We start from the raw sequence: 17,742 nt of genomic DNA on the forward strand, positions 1-17,742 counted from the left end.
CCCCCAACCTACTGTATCAAAATCTGCATTTTAAAAAGATCCCCAAGAAATTCAAACACACATAAAAATTTGAGGAACATGCTCCAAGCCATCAATGAGTATAAACAAAGCAAAGCCTTTCTTTCCTATACCTCCCAACACCATCTGAAAGTTTTCCTCCTTAAAAAAAGAAAAAAAAAAATCTGTTGCCATTGAGTGGATTCCAACCATAGGACAGAGTAGAACTGCCCTATAGGATTTCCAAGGAGCGGCTGGTGGATTCAAACTGCCGACCTTTTGGTTAGCAGCCATAGCTCGCTGTAGCTCTTAACCACGGTGCCACAGTTATTTTAGACTGAAGAACTGAAGTGCCAATGAGAGTGACAGGAATAAATCCTAACGTCTGCTGCCACCCTGTGGTGAGAAGTTCCATCCGCGGCAGACTTTGCTCCTCACGAAATAATTGGGGAAATGTTGGAAGGAATGGATGGGCTGGGTTCGCGCCTTTTTCACCTGTGAGCTTTGAGAGACCACAAAATGAAATAACCCCAGCAACTACTGACCTTCTTATGTCCGTCCCCCAGGGCAGAGAAAACCGTCAACTCCAGCCGAAGATCTAGCAGTGCCTATTTCTATTACTGGTATTGCTGTAGATTCTTTCCTCTTTGGGATTCAAACACGCACATTCTGAGTGTGATCATCAACCTGGGTCTGATAATTTCATAGGAATCTATTACTGTGTTCCACAAAGTGCCTCAGAATTTCCCATAGTTCTGTGAAATGCATCGTTGGTGACCTCTGTGAGATGGTAAACAGGGTCAGCCCTGCAAATGACGTCTCCAACACTTGGAAGGGAATAAGGAGGAGACTCCAAACATTTCCTACATACTTTACCCCCAAGAGCCCAGAAGATGAAAGTGCCTTTTGTCACTAACCGGGTGATTTTGTTTTAAAGTTTGTCAGCTTAAGACGTGCAGAAATCAGAACAGCTACCTCCTGTGAAGGTGACAGCAGTGGACCACCCTCAGCTATATCTCCTGGAGCCCTCTAAGTTGGTCAGTACCGAAGATTTCAGCAGCACAGAAAGAAAAATGGCTCATACAAAAATAAGGGGATTGAAAGGTAGGCAATGGTTCCTCACTTCTTTTCCGCGGAATGAAGGTCTTTGGGTTTCACCTTGAACACTATTTGCTCTGCCGATGAGGAAACGTAGCGTCTCTTTTTAAGGATTGCATTTAGATTAATGGTCCGACTGAGACTAGAAGGACCCCGGAGGTCGTGTCCCCAGACCTTCTGTTAGCCCAAAACAGGAACCATTCCCAAAGCCAACTCTTCAGACAGGGATTGGACTGGACAATGGGATAGAAAATGGTACTGGTGATGAGTGAGCTTCTTGGATTAAGTAGACACATGAGACTATGTGGGCAGCTCCTGTCTGGAGGGGAGATGAGAGGGCAGAGGGGGTCAGAAGCTGGCTGAATGGACATGGAGAATAGAGGGTGGAGAGAAGGAATGTGCTGTCTTATTCAGGGGAGAGCAATTAGGAGTACATAGCAAGGTGTGTATAAATTTTTGTATGAGAGACTGACTTGATCCGTAAACTTTCACTTAAAGCACAATAAGAATTTAAAAAATAATAATGAATAAAGATGTTTTCTGATAAAAAAAAAGAATTGCATTTAGAACTGAAAACTGTATGGGATGGGGGCTGGGTACATATTTAACTTCGGGTCAGAAAACCGAGCGCCACAATGGAAACGTCATAGTACGATCAGCAAAGTCTTAATTGTAACAGGGGAAATTCTTTCTGTCCCACCTGAATTTGAGTGTTAATGTGACGTACGAGACTAAAATAAGGAGTGATATTAAGTTCATACTTCAGGCTCAGAATTTTAGACACCCCGCCTCCCAAGCAAATATCGTTATTTTTGAAAACTCAGTGGTTCATTCTTCGAAATAAGTCCATGATCAGAGCTTTATTTTCCTTTTCCCGGCAGCTTTGCTACTGAAATAGGTCCTAACCGTCTTCGCCTAAGTGCACGTTCCTTAATGGACCATTAAAACTATCTGATAATTGATATTTCTTGCCAATGGCAAAACCATAAAGATAAGTGTGAAATACTCCAAACATGATACTTTTCAATTTGGAAAGTGAGGGTGATGATTTATTTTCCAATTTCTTTGGGCTTCTCCTTACCAGGTTCTTAATAACGGCCATGAGCTATAGCTCAGATGTGAAAGAAGTGAGACGTTTTCACAAGGCCTGAGGCATTAAAGGCCCAACACCTTATCTTCCACAGACAAAATGAAATATCGCAGGGATTTCCACTTTCAATAAGAAATAGGAGTTTAACGTGGAAGCAATACAACCAAATAAATTCATCGCCAACCAAGACACTTTTTAAAAACTTAAGATGGGAAGGGTTCTTTTCATAGCAGAATGGCAGCCATTCTATTCCCGGGCCCTGGAATTATGTTAGAAATACGTGGGGGATGAGGGCCAGGATGGGAGTGGGAGACGCAGCTCCCTGAGAAACACAATCTAGAAATTCAGAGACAGCTTAGAGCTGGGCTTTTAACATGGGGTGGGTTACATAGATGGACTTCAGGGGTTCCTGTACCTCCCGAAATTGTATTATAGTTGTTTTGTGTGCGTGTGTGTGTGTGTGTACATATTTATGGTAATAGAAATCAATAACTTCTTTAAAAGATTCTGAGAGGGCTCCATGAAAGATGAATCCTGCTCCACAAATTATCTTTGGGAGAATTAGAAAATGGTGGTCCCTCCTCAGGACATTTTACTGCCATCTGCTGGGAAAATATGGTAATAACTGTACACAAACTACATCCTTACGTGATTAAACGTGAATAACACGTCCCCGAAGGAGCCCTGGTGGTGAAAAGGTTGAACACTAGGCTGCTAACTAACAAAGTTGGGCAGTTTGAACCCACGCAGCAGCTCCATGGAAGAAAACATTAAACCAAACCCGTTGCCGTCGAGTTGATTCTGACTCCTAGTGACCCTTCAGAACAGAGTAGAACTGCCCCAGGAAGCTGACTGCTACATCTGTCTCCTACGGAGTAGCTGGTGGGTTCGAACCATGGACCTTACCAATGTACCGCCAGAGCTCCTCCCCAGAAAGCCCTATGGGGCAATTCCTCTCTATCACATGTGGTTATTAGGAGTTAAAATTGACTCAACAATATACAACAGCAGCACACCCTAGAAGTTGTGTATGAGGCTTTAAATTGGTGGTGCAGTAGTAGAATTGTCACCTTCCTTGCAGAAAACCTGGGTTTGATGCCCAGCCAAGACACCTCACGCACAGCCACCGCCTGTCTGGAGGGCTTGCGTGTTGCTGTGATGCTAAACAGGCTTCAGTGGCGCTTCCAGACTACGGTGGACTAGAAGACAGGGCCAGTGATCTACTTCTGGAAACCAGCCAGCGAAAACCCTATGGATAACAACTGCTAGATCCACACTTGACCGTGAGTATGGCACAGGGCCAGGCAGCGCTTCCTTCCGTTGTGCATGAGATTGTCATGCATCTGTGGCTGCTAACAACAATTAGAGTTGTGCATGTACAACCTGGAGGCTTTCTTTTCCTGGTCTCAAAAGGAGGCTGCTGACCCACGAGCTCTTGCTTGTTTTGACCTCTAGCTTCTGCTCCCTGCTTGCCTTTTACATTTTCCCCACACAGATCTGATCTACATGGTAATAAAAGCTACCGCTTTTTGAATGCTTATGTTCCAAGATTATAAGTCATTTCCTTTTATTCTCACATTTCTGAGAATAATATGCCCATTTTCAAATGAGAAAACCAAAGCTTATAGAGGTTAAAAGTCATGCCCAAGATCACACAGCTAGGAAGCACAATACGAGGTTGAACCAAGGTGGTGGTTAACTACAATGCCTGGGTACTTACCAACTATCCCCGTGTATAATTACAGATAACAGTGAATGCTCTGTGTTCAATGTAGAGCCATGTTTCTCAGGAGTGTGGTATACACACTTTTGGGGGTACTTAAGGTACATTTTTTTTTTTTAGGTACATTAGACAGAATATGATATGAAGAACATTTATTTTAAAATTTTAATGTTTGTGAATTTTTTAAATCCTTATTAGAAATATATATAAATATTACGGATCCCTGGTGGTGCAGTGGTTAAGAACTTGGCTGCTAACCAAAAGAAGGTTGGTGGTTCAAATCCACCAGCTGCTCCTTGGAAACCCTATGGAGCAGGTCTGCTCTGTCCTACAGGGTCACTATAAGTCAGAATCAACTCGATTGCAATGGGTTTTCTTTTTTTTTTTTGGTCTATAAATATTATATATTCTGGAATTTCACAGAAACCCTGGTGGTGTAGTGGTTAAGAGTTAAGGCTGCTAAACAAAAAGGTTGGCAGTTCGAATCCACTGGGCACTCCTTGGAAACTCCATGGGGCAGTTCAACTCTGTCCTATATGGTCACTATGAGTCGGAATCGACTGACGGCAACAGGTTTGGTTTTTCTGGTTTGGGATTTCATGGGTATTATTGCTCTGGATGAGGCTAACAAAAACACAGTTAACTGGAGGAGAACATTCGGGAAATAATGTATCATTCTGGACCAATGAGCAGCATCATGATAAACAGAGAAAAAATTGCAGTTGTCAAGAATTTCATTTTACTTGGATCCACAATCAACAGCCATGGAAGCAGCAGCCAAGAAATCAAAAGACATATTGCATTGGGCAAATCTGCTGCAAAGGACCTCTTCAAAGTGCTGAAGAGCAAAGATGTCACCCTGAAGACTACGGTGTGCCTGACCCAAGCCATGGTATTTTCAATCGCATCATATGCATGTGAAAGCTGGACAACGAACAAGGAAGACCGAAGAAGAGTTGACGCCTTTGAATTGTGGTGTTGGTGAAGAATATTAAATATACCATGGACTGCCAAAAGAACGAACAAATCTGTCTTCGGAGAAGTACAACCAGAATGCTCCTTAGAGGCAAGGATGGCGAGACTGCGTCTTACATACTTTGGACATGTTGCCAGGAGGGATCAGTCCCTGGAGAAAGACATCATCCTTGGCAAAGTTCAGGGTCAGCGGAAAAGAGGAAGACCCTCAATGAGGTGGATTGACACAGTGGCTGCAACAACGAGCTCAAGCGTTGTAACAACGCTTGTAAGGATGGCTCAGGACCGGGCAGTGTTTCGTTCTGTTGTGCATGGGGTCACTATGAGTCGGAACTGACTAGACGGCACCTTACAACAACAACAACAATGGTATCATGGTATAGGTAATATGCACTCTGGTGTAGAGATTAACAGCACAGACCTTGGGATCAGATCATCTGGGTGCAAAATACCTGATTTTTCTAAGCTTAAATTCCTCATTTATAAAATGGAGATGTCAGTGTGGGGAGTTTATCTACACAAGTGTTCTTTGTAAATCCAGTGTATGGGGGCCTTAGAAGTGCATATTTCTCATCGACTGCCATAGCATATTCTCTCATCACTATGGCCTCTGAACCGCCAAATTTAGCAGAAGCAATCTCAACCACCATTGAAGTAGGATTGCCAAGTGTCATGGATTGAACTGTGTTCCCCAAGAATATGTCAACTTGGTTAGGCCATGATTACCAGTATTGTGTGGTGGCCCTCTGTTTTGTGATTGATATAATTTTCCTATATGTTGTAAATCCTAATATCTGCCTGTGGTTAACGAGGCAGGACTGCATTATGTTGAAAAATATTAGGGTGGGATGTAACCCCCTTGCTCGAGTCACATCCCTGATCCAATATAAAGGGAGTTTCCCTGGGGTATGGCCTGTAACACCAAAAGGAAAGGGAAGTGAGCAGAGAGTTGGGGACCTCATACACCCAAGAAAGCAACACCAGGAGCAGGGTGCATCCTTTGGAACTGGAGTCCCCGAGCTTGAGAAACTCCTCGACCAGAAGAAGATTAACGACAAGGACCTTCCTCCAGAGCCAACAGAGAGAAAGCCTTCCCCTGGAACTGACGCCCTGAATTTGGACTCATAGCCTACTAGACTGTGGAGACAACAAATTTCTCTTTGTTAAAGCCATCCACTTGTGGAATTTCTGTTACAGAAGCACTAGATGACTAAGACACCTACCACAGCAGATTCTCTCATCACTATGACCTCTGAGCTGCCAAATTCAGCAGAAACAATCTGAACCTCCACTGAAACAAGATTGCCAATTTGCCAATATGGAGTAATGTATTTTAAACAGTCACAGAGCAGGGTCAAAATCTTCATCCTACATGTGGTCGCTTAATTTAACCTCTCTGTGTCTTAGTTTACTCATTAGTAAAATGAAGATAATAATATATCCTATCTCTTTCAGTGCCATGACAATTAAATGAATTAGTGGTTCTCATGAACATACTACAGTTTGGTGACAAAAGCCAAACAGTTGTTTTGACTTTATTTTCCTGTGATATGATCCTTGGTTTTTTATTTCTATTTTCAGAGTTGTATCATTTGCTCACATTCGAAGTTTGGGTTTTAATGACTGAAATCACTCATTTTTAACTTTTCAGTTTCCTTAATGCCCATTATTTTTGTTTTCTTTAGATGGCATAGAGCTGTGTCCACTAACTTGGTAAAACAAAATGTATTGGTCCCCAAAGAGGAATAATCCAGTGATAGTGAGATGGAATTTCATGAAAGCCAGCAAAATAAGAAAAAAAAATGTGATGAAGGTGAAGACTGCTTTTGGGAAGATGCTATGATGCAAGTATAGAAGCAAGCCAGCAAGTTTCAGCGGAGAGGGCTCCACTAGCCACAAGGAAGCTCTCCTTTCAAACACACAGAGTCTTCTTCCTAGAATTGCCAAGGAGCTTCCATCCCCCAAGTTATTTACCAAACCAAGAATGAGATAGCTTTCACGGAATGGTAATCAAAGGGACAGGTCATTAAGCTTCAAGGCCAAGAGGAAGAGTGGCATTAGGCTGGATTTTCTGGCTACTCAAAGCACTGGAATAGATTGCTTTTGAAGTCCCTCCCAGTTCAAGTAACAAGTGGTCTAGTCAGCTCTAAAATTTCTTTTTATTTGAATACATACACATATATGTATTCTAATATATATCCATGTATATGTTCCTATACCACCAGGATCAGGTGCCATTGGGTTGATTCTGGCTCATGGCGACCCCATGTGTTGCAGAGTAGAACTGTGCTCCATAGGGTTTCATGGCTGTGACCTTTCACAAGCAGGTCACCAGATCTTTCTTCTGAGGTGCCTCTGGGTGGATGTGAACCACTAACCTTTCAGTTAATGGCTCAATGTTTGGCCGATTGTACCACCCAGGGACTCCTATATTCATATGTATGCAAATATATGTATATATGTGTGTGTGTGTGTGTGTGTGTGTGTGTGTATATATATATATGAGTCGGAATAGACTTGACACCAATGGGTTTGGGTTTATATATATATATATGGAAACCCTGGTGGCATAGTGGTTAAGAGCTATGGCTGCTAACAAAAAGTTCAGCAGTTTGAACCCACCAGGTGCTCAATTGGAGCAGTTCTAACCTGTCCTGTAGGGTCGCTATGAGTCGAAAGTGACTTGATGGCAATGGGTATATATATGTGTGTGCATATATATATATATATACATACATATATATATATATAAATACTAGAAAATCAAACTAAAGTAGGAATTTTTGTTTTATTTTGTCTCTGGAATAAGCAGTGATACAGCCTTTCAAATGGCCGCTCCCACACAGTTTTGAGGGTGTGTGGCGAGGATTAAATGAATAAAACTTACAATTGGTAAGTCATAAAAGGTATTTATTATATTGATCTCCTTATGTTCTTTGTGGAAACTCTGGTGGCACAGTGGTTAAGAGCTACGGCTGCTAACCTAAAGGTCAGCAGTTCGAATCCACCAGGCACTCACTGGAAACCATACGGGGCAGTTCACTCTGTCCTATAAGGTCACTATAAGTCAAAAACAACTTGATGGTAACAGAACAGTTTTATGCTCTTTATGAAAGAATCCACATTTGAACTGCTGAGCCTTTTTTCAGTGTAGTAGCGCTGCTCTTTGGGTCCTGTGAGTTAAGATTAGCAATACCATTACTGTTTGCCTTCTTGTCTGTAGCTTTTTAAGGTCCTTTATGGTACCGCATCAGGAACTGCCTCCAGCCCTTATGGTACATGCAGGGAATCCACGCACAACCTCCCATTTCACTCAGAGATCAGGCTGCAAACCCGGTGGGTGCTTTTTCAAAAATAAATCCTGATGGTTTCCAGCTGACTGATTGCCCTTTCAGACAAGCTCTCTCTTCTGGAAAAATCAGTCACTAATACAAGCATCCAAGCATCTAGCAATTACCTGGTATGGATTGACCTGTATATTTCTGTTGAAAATAACAAAGAAGACATGCTTCTCTAGTGGAGGAGCTGGAGTTGGAGAGTCCACAGGAAACAGAGGACCAAACTTCTCCTTCTAGTCTGTACATTGGTTTACTTTAGCCTCAGCTGGAATAATGAATCTCTAAACTACGATTTCTTTAGAAAGTTTGCCTATCCTTTGGATGGAGCTCCAACATTATTTTCCCGCCTTTTCTGTGGTCCCAAGGTAGGTACTCTTTCCTGTTGACTCCGTAACATTTTTTTCTATTCAACGAATATTTCCTAAGCACTAGTTATATATAGTGTTGGCGAAGAATATTGAACACATATGGACTTCCAGAATAATGAACAAATCTGTCTTGGAAGAAGTACAGCCAGAATGCTCCTTAAAAGCAAGGATGGCGAGACTTCATCTCACATACTTTGGACATGTTATCAGGAGGGGCCAGTCCCTGCAGAAGGACATCAAGTTTGGTAGAGAGTCAGCGAAAAAGAGGAAGGCCTTCAACAAGATGGATTGACACAGTGGCTGCAACAACGCGTTCAAGGATAGCAATGATTGTGAGGATGGTGCAGGACTGGGAAGTGTTTCATTCTGTTGTACATAGGGTTGCTATGAGTTGGAAGTGATTTGACAGCACATAACAACAACAACAATCTTATGCCAACCACAATATCTGGGATATAGCAGCATGTAGGATAGATATGGTACCTGCTCTCATGGAGATGTAGCATAGAGGGCTCTCTGACATTACTGAGAGTTACATCTTATGCCAATCACAATATCTGGGATATAGCAGCATGTAGGATAGACATGGTCCCTGCCCTCGTGGAGATACAGCTTAGAGGGCACTCTGACATTATTGAGAGTTACATCTTATGCAAATGTAGAAGCACAGGGTGCTATGGAACATCGTAGGTCCTCTAACCTAATGGGGGTGAGGGGACAGGCAGGAAAGGCCTCCTTAAGGAAGGGACAATCAAGTTGGATCTGAAGGATGACTAAGAATTGGGTAAAAAAAACATGGGGAGAACTGTTTCCTAGGGAGGGGGAAGAATATGTTTAAAGTCCCAATATCAAGAGAGCTCAGGGCTTAATTAAGAAATAAAAGTAATTTTTTTTTAGTGTCATTGGAGCGGAGAGATCCGGGGGAAGGCTGGTGAATAACGAGGTGGGCAGCGTGTTATAGGCCATATGAAGAATTTTTAACTTTCTCCTAATGGTGATAAGAAACCAATGAATACTTCCAAGCTGGGGATCATTATCATCTGATTTGCATTTTTTAAAAGAGAACTCTGGTTGCAGAGTAGAGGCTGGATTGGAGGAGGGGAAGAGCAGATGCAAGTAGTGGCGTCACTATGGTTGGTGTTATGCAGGGCGGTAACTCCTGGTGTCACCCCCTCCATGGGCCTCTTCCCGTACCAGCCCATACAGAATCCTTAGTAAGGTTTTTTTGTACTAATGTCACTCGTAAATCGTAATTCCCAAATATCACTGAATGTAATGGCAATAGTACTGACATAAACAACTAAACCCAGTGCCGTCGAGTCGATCCCGACTCATAGCGACCCTATAGGACAGAGTAGAACTGCCCCGTAGAGTTTCCAAGGAGCGCCTGGTGGATTCAAACTGCCGACCCTTTGGTTAGCAGCTGTAGCACTTAACCACTACGCCACCAGGGTTTCTAAAATTAAAGTTCCACCTTTAAATTACAATATCACACGCACGGCCTACCTGTATTTACATTGACATAGTTTCATGTGGTTAAGTGAAAATTCGGTAAGAAAACAAAAGAATTCGAAGTAAAAATGTTTAAGAACCACATCAAAATTATGTTCATTTTAATATTAAATGTTACTGCTACATGAGATACATTAGCGGATTCGGTTTGCATAATCAACAACAGCGCAAATAACATAGACGTTGTAGACAAACAACGCATAGGGAAATGTATTGATGACTGAAATAATACCATAAAAATAAACAGGAACAGGTATGCAGCATTTCAGCACTTGGTGAGCATCTTGAGTAAATCAGAGCTTTGCTTTCCTGGCCTTCAAACCTGGGAACTTGTGAAGGACTTCGTTGACATCAATACATTTCGCCAACTCGCTTTTTAATGTGTCATTATTTTTTTAAACCGATTTCAAGCTGAAGTCCTGAAAATTTCATTAAAGTCAATTATATATTTGTAAGACGGTGATGTTTTTAAAGAAAATTTTAAAGAAACTAAAAATTGTTTTAAAAACTGAATTTAAGATTTAAGTTATAATTTCTAAACATGTATCAAAAACAGCATTTGCCCCACTTTATGTTTTAAACTGTCAATTTCTCTAGTTATCAAACAGTTATACATGTAAGTTTATTATCAATTTTAATCATAGAATAATATGTGATACAGTTGTAAATGGCTTAAATATTTCTTAGATTGTATGATTACTAACAACAAAATATTTTGTAAAATCTTACTACATTGAATTACATTATTAGTAACTGAGAGGAAGCCTTTTTTTTAATTTTTCTCCTTCTTTTCCTTTAATGACTCCTTCATGGTTAAAAAGTTACTGATATAGATTCACAAATGCTAATTACCACAGTATTATAGCTAAAACACCAGAAAATTTGACAAACACACTGGCAGCAAGGAAAACAACAGTGCGTGCCTGTAGCGTGTGCAGACGAAACCACGTGCGTGATTCCAAGTGACATTGTAATCGGGTAACAATGACAGCTTTGATCCAAGGCACTGCTGTTAGGTGCCCTCGAGTTGGTTCCAACTCATAGTGACCCTGCATATAACAGAATGAAACACCACCCAGTCCTTTGCCATCTTCACAATCCTTGTTATGCTTCAGCCCGTTGTTGTAGCCACCGTGTCAGTCCATCTCATTGAGGATCTTCCTCTTTTCCACTGACCCTCTACTTTGCCAAGCATGATGTCCTTCTCCAGGGACTGGTCCCTCCTGATAACTTGTCCAAAGTATGTGAGACGAAGTCTGGCCATCCTCGCTTCTAAGGAGCATTCCGGTTGTACTTCTTCCAAAATAGATTTGTTCATTCTTCTGGCAGCCGATGGTATAGACAATATTCTTTGCCAACACCATAACTGAAAGGAAACAATTCTTCTTTGGTCTCCCTTATTCCTTGTCCAGCTTTCACATGCATATGAGATGATTAAAAATACCACGGCTTGGGTCAGGTACATCTTAGTCCTTAAAGTGACATCTTTGCTTTTGAACACTTTTGCAGCAGATTTGCCCAATGTAATACGTCATCTGATTTCTTGAGTGCTGCTTCCTTGGGTGTTGATTGTAGATCCAAGTAAAATGAAATCCTTGGCAACTTCAATCTTTTCTCTGCTTACCATGATGTTGCTTACCGGTCCAGTTGTGAGGATGTTTGTTTTCTTTATGTTGAGGTGTAATTCATACTGCAGGCTGTAGTCTTTGATCTTCATCAGTAAGTGCTTCAAGTCCTCTTCACTTACAAGAAGCAAGGTTGTGTTATCTGCATAATGCAGGTTGTTAACGAGTCTTCCTCCAATCCTGATGCCCTGTTCTTCTTCATATAGTCCAGAGGCATTAGAAGGTTCAAAATGTAAACTAGCATAGAGTTTTAGCCTTGTAGGTATATTGATACATGTAAGCTGGGCTTAAGAAAAAAAAATTTTTGTTGTTATAACTAACTGATCTGGGTTTTTGGACATATGATACTAGTTTTTTATTTATGGTGTGTTACAAAGTCTCTTTATAAATACGTTTACTGAGTTAGAAATTGAAGTGAAATAAAGAAAAATACTAAAGAGCGCAGGGCTCACATGGTTCCTGGACATGGGAAAAACTACTAAGATTGTATGTGAGTGACTGAGCCTGGAGCCACATTGCAGGAGAATAGGATTAAACTTTGCTCCAGTCAACAAGTACTCAAAAGGATAGCCTTACACATTAAACCAAAAATAAAACCCTTTGATTTTTGCCTTCGAGTCAATTCCAACTCACAGCGACCCTATCTATAGGACTGACTGGAACTACTCCATAGGGTTTCCAAGGAGCAGCTGGTGGATTCGAACTGCCGACCTTTTGGTTAGCAGCTGAGCTCTTAACCACCACACCACCCACACTGGCGAAAGGAAAAAAAACACCGCAGGACAAAATTTAAAACTCAAAGAGAAAGAGGCAACCCCTTGTCAAGACTGGTTGGTGTCCACTGAGGTTAGGGCATCGCAAAAGGAGAAACTGTCGGACCAGGAAAAGCACAACCACTTGGTATATTTACCCCCCAAGGGACAACTGAGGCATGGGTGATGCTGTTTGTTCAGAATGTTTTCTGGTATGAAGATTGTGTTCTTAACAGGGCTTTCCTTTTTTTTTTTTTCTTCCTTTCTCTAAGCAACTATACAACTTGATGTGGTAGAAGTGGAGACAGAGTCGATAGCCCGAGGCAATACCCTGGTCTGGGCCAGAAGAACCACCAAGCGGTTGTCTGTGACTTCAGGACTGCAAAACGTAACACTCTAAAACCTGCCCCTAAAGACTTAGGTGAATAGCATCGTTTGTTGTCATTGATCTTGTTAGGCACTGCTGAGTTGATTTTGACTCACAGCGACCCTGTGTGACAGAGGAGAGCTGCCCCATAGGATTTTCTAGGCTGTGAACTTTATAGGAGCAGGTTATCCATTCTTCCTCCTGTCCAGCTGCTGGGTGAGTTCGAACCTCTGACCTTTCCGTTAGCAGCCAAGTGCTTAACCTTTGTGCCACCAGAGCTCCTTAGGGCATTGTTTAGGGATTTTGTAAAAACCAAGCTCTTTCCTACTCCAAGTCCCTCACAGTAAATCCTTTAAATCTGCTGCTTCTCTTTCTTGTCCGAGAACGCAGGGCACAGGCGCCAAGCTCTGCAGGCCAGATCCCTCCCCACTGAGCTCCAAGAGTTCAGCTCCATGACAGCCTGGGGGGCAGAACCTCAAGTTTTGAGCTTCACACTGACTTTTCTCAGTCGTTCTAATGGCAAGTTAGTACATTAGCAGTTTAGCCAATCCATACATTTTATGTGGCAGGAATTCACGAGACCAGTGGTACCCAATTCAATTCTCTACAAGGATAAAAGTGTACATTGTCCAATATAGTAGCTGGTAGTCACATGTGGCTACTGAGACCTAGAAATGTGGCCTGTGCAACTGAGGAACTGAATTTTTAATTTTATTTAAAATTTAAGTAGCCACAGGTACAGCAATCCAGGACTCTCCAAACCAAAGATTTTACTTTTCCTTAAGTATGTAAGTTTGAGCCTAAATTGTCCAGACATTTCATTTTTTTTCTTCCAGGTAGAATCACCTGTTTTGGAGCATGACCCATTTGGGAATCATACCCCTGCAGCCCCCACAGGGATAAAAATAGATAGTATAAAAAGGATGAATAGAACTGAGGCTGTGAGGACTGGCTGGAAGCTGCAGGCAGGGTGGAAAGGGCCTGGGCCCTGGTAGGTTCAGACTGTAATACTCTGTGGTGATAATGCTCTGGGGAGGGGCAGGCACTTAGAGGACCCTCGGGCAAGAAGGTACTTGGGGTCGGGGAGTTGGAGAGGGGACCGGGATGTGATGTGGGATGGGGCAAGGCCAGGCCAGGCCTGGGGTTTGGAAGGACTTTGGGGAGCGTTGTAAAACTCTGGGTAGTGGCAGGCACTGTCTCTGGGCTGAGTCTGTGTCAGATAGAAGTGGCTGTCCAGTGCTCATCTCAAAGCCATGAAGGCAGGACTTGTATGATGCTATTGGAGCTGAGCCAGCTTCTTCCAGGACTCACTAGCTCTTGTTCCTCCCAAAGCAACTCTTTCTGTGCTGCAGTGATGCGGGCGATGCCGCTGACTGCCTTCTCCTCCATCACCGCCATTCATTCTTCTGGTCTTCGAAGCCTGCAGCCTCTGAGCTGCTCTCACTGGGCTTTCTGAAGCTCGCGTCACTCCACGTTCCCAGCAGCCTGAAGCTCTTTCACTGCCTCGGAGTCCTGGTCAGTCTTGACTTTACAGGCCACAAGGGCTGTAGAGGCAGCTACCCAGGCTATTTTTGAAAATAGAATCCTAAACTTATTTATTGTTATTATTTTAACATGGAGCCCCGGTGGTGCTGTAGTTAAGAGCTCGGCTGCTAACCAAAAGGTCAGCAGTTTGAATCTACCAGTTGCTCCTTGGAAACCTTATGAAGCAGTTCCACTCTGTCCTATAGGGTTGCTATGAGTTGGAATTGACTTGACGGAAACGGGTTCAGTTATTCTAAGCACTTTAAAAATACCAACTCAGATAACCCTCGTAACAGCCCCATAAGGCAGGCAGCAATACTACCCTCATTTTAGGATGGCACTGGAAGGGTTAAGTAATTTCCCCAGATAAATGGCTAAGCCAGGCTTCAAACCCAGAAGACCTGGCTCTGGAGTCCTTGTTCTATGTACTCTTCTGTGCTATGTGGGAGCCAACAGTCACATATGACTACTTCAATTTAAGCTGATCACAATTAAATAAAATTGAAAGCTCAATTCCTCAGTTGTACTAGCTACATTCCACGTGTGCACTAACCAGGTGTGACCCTTGGCTATCGTATTGGACAGCACAGGTATTGAATATCTCCACCTTCACAGAATGTTCTAGTGAATGGCAATGTTTTGGAACATCACTTTCAGAGTACACCAATATTTATTTTTAATTTTGTCCCTTGTGTGCTAGTTCCTATTTATGCGCCCCTATTTTTTATTATGTGCCAGGAGCCCTGGTGGTGCAGTGTTTAAGAGCTTGGTTGCTAACCAGAAAGGTCGGTTACACCCGCCACTCCTTGGAAACAGTATGGGGCAGTTCTTCTCTGTTGTATAGGGTCCCTATGAGTCAGAACTGTCTCGACGGCAACGAGTTTGGTTTTTTTATTATGCGCCAGGTTTGGGGGCTAAGAGGGTGATACTGTGACATGATCCTGCTGTTGTGCAGCTTAGAGTTTATAGAGGAGACAGACATTAAACCAGGGCTCTGCAGACAGTGCTGTAAGAAGAATCTTCTGAATAAATGGTGCTGGTACAAGTGGACATCCATATGGAGAAAAGTGAAGCTTGATCCTCACCTCACACCATACACGAAGATTAATTCCTGTTGAATTGCAGAGCTAAGTGGGAAAGGCAAAACATTAAAACTTCTGGAGGACGCTAAGAATACCTTCATGACTTCCGGATAGACTTCTCAGAGCACAAACATCACTGACATAAAGGAAAAGATGGGTAAGTTTGGCTATGTGAAGGAATTTCTGTTCATCAGAAGATCAGAGGTTGTCACTAGCAGCCGTTAGGCTGAATCTGGTGTACAGAAGGGTTTTGTTTAGTGCTCAGAATGTACTCAAAAATATATTTGAATTAGTCACCCACATCTAAAAATTAGGATATTTTGAACAAAACTCTGGATTTTCAGCTTTCTTCCGGAAAGTAAGAAGAATTGAAAACACTAGTTCCACGGTTCCTCGTGACAACTGGGGGAGCTGGGCAGAGGCTGCCTCCTTTTGAGCAGGCGTGTTCTCTCCAGTTCACACGGGCCCCAAGTGGTCCTGCCTGGCCCTTCTGGGCACGACTTCGTAACAGCTGCATTCAGCAAACAACCACAGAAATGTGTCATTACCAAGTATGATAAATACTTAGTAGGAAAAAGTACTGTGTTCTAAGAGAAAAAAAAAAAAAGAGGGGTGGCACTTTGAAGGATTAGGGAAGGCTCTGCAGGGGCAATGGCGGGCAGATGGGTGGTTCAACCGACACCCTTTGTAAACGCCTTCTTCAGGGAAAAGGCAGGACCAGATAAGATCCCGCATCCTACTTGGTGGAGGTCTCACAAGAGTCCTCTTGCTAAGTATTCAGCGCAAGGGGAAAGAAAAGTGAACATGATGGCACTAAAAAGGGCGTGTTGGCCAGAAGCCATGACCCAGGAACGACTCCTAATAGCAACACTGTTGGGACAGGTCCTTGGAACCTGAGAGCCAGGGACGATGGGAAAAGCACTGAGCTTGTGGTGAAAAGGGCCAGAGCTTTCACTTCATGTTCGGAGATTTGTCTGCCATGAAAATAAGGAAACCCGCAGAAGAGAGATCAAATTAACGACTGGGTCTAGTGATAATGAGCTTTCTGGGGCGCTGGTCCACAGCAGCCCCACACTCTCACTGTGCTCAGTAGCTTACAGAGGCAATTTCTTCTTCTCCCCCTTCCGAATGGCCTGCTTTTTTTTCCTGATGCTGTGTATTCTTTCAGAGCCAGACAATCTCATTTCTCTGAACCCTACAGATCTCTTCAAAGAGAGCTCTGGGCACAGAGGAGATACATGGGGCATGGAGAACAATGTGAATAGGGTCTCCAGCCTGACATTGTTATGTGGCAAATGTTTAGTTTAAAAGAGGCTGTCCCAAGGGCGAGAATTCTTATTTAGCACCATCACAGGAATAATGTTGGTACCTCCTAATCTGATGTGGTTTTGCATCTTTATGACAGGCTCCGTATTCATCAAAAAAGAGACGATACTTTCCGGCCCTTAAAAAAAAAAAAAAACCTAGCATGGAAAACATCCTCCGAAGATGATCTGACAGTAGGGAAGCTTCAAATGCAGGTAGTGGACAAAAGCTTTTACTTTTTTGTCTCGGAAGCACTGGGGCCTGCTACACAGCAGGGACCTGGGACACAATGAATGACTAGCATTACGAAGCATGGCCAGCGGGGGGCATTCTGAGAGTGCTTAAGGCACCTAGGACGATGCCATGTGACTAACAAATGCTAAGTCAATTCCACTAAAATGAAGGCATCCCATAGGCTTCTTTGAGAAGAAATAAGATGGTCTTTACCACTGGGTGGTAAATGGATGTTTTCAAGCTCTGTTTGCTAAGACTTGAATTAGAATCATACTTTGGGACTTGCAAACATCCACCAATTCCTGAACTCGTTTCTCAGGAAAAACCACCCTCCCTTCGTTCTTGACAAGGCTTTCCAACACACGGCACTGTCACAGGTGGATGATCTCACAGAAACAGGGACTGATAAATCCATGGAGCTGCTGGCCCAGAGGCACGCTGAGCTTCAGCAATGCGAGTTTCTAGGGCACAAGGTTCTTCAGTCTTCTAAGCAGTCCCAGAGGATATCCACGAGAACCACAAGGAAGTATACACGGAAGAATGTTTGTCTGCCATGTACCTACTGCTGCTTCTGATGCTGCTCCTGACTGCATAAAAGTCCCTGCTGTAAGGATTCTTACCATCTGGTACATAATCCTGAATAAATCTCTCTGGTGAATTAAGCAATAGGGTGACGCTTTTTAGAATATTCTGCCTAATGGTACTTAAAAAAAAAAAAGATGCTTTTTGAAAATATGACTTTTAATTCTGAG

At 42.8% G+C, this 17,742-nt stretch overlaps 1 protein-coding gene across 1 annotated transcript; it reads left to right on the plus strand.

Annotated features, from left to right (window-relative positions):
• Positions 1-450: 450 nt before the first annotated feature.
• C20H3orf49 (chromosome 20 C3orf49 homolog) lies at positions 451-17,680 on the plus strand. Its single transcript, XM_049862079.1, is given in 9 exon segments — positions 451-494; positions 564-628; positions 1,032-1,101; positions 6,569-6,688; positions 6,690-6,889; positions 12,751-12,866; positions 16,857-16,939; positions 16,941-16,971; positions 17,368-17,680. Coding segments are annotated over 9 exon segments (927 nt in total). The 3' UTR covers positions 17,566-17,680.
• Positions 17,681-17,742: the final 62 nt, after the last annotated feature.

Source organism: Elephas maximus, chromosome 20 (genome assembly GCF_024166365.1).
Source record: "Elephas maximus indicus isolate mEleMax1 chromosome 20, mEleMax1 primary haplotype, whole genome shotgun sequence".
NCBI lineage: Eukaryota > Metazoa > Chordata > Mammalia > Proboscidea > Elephantidae > Elephas > Elephas maximus.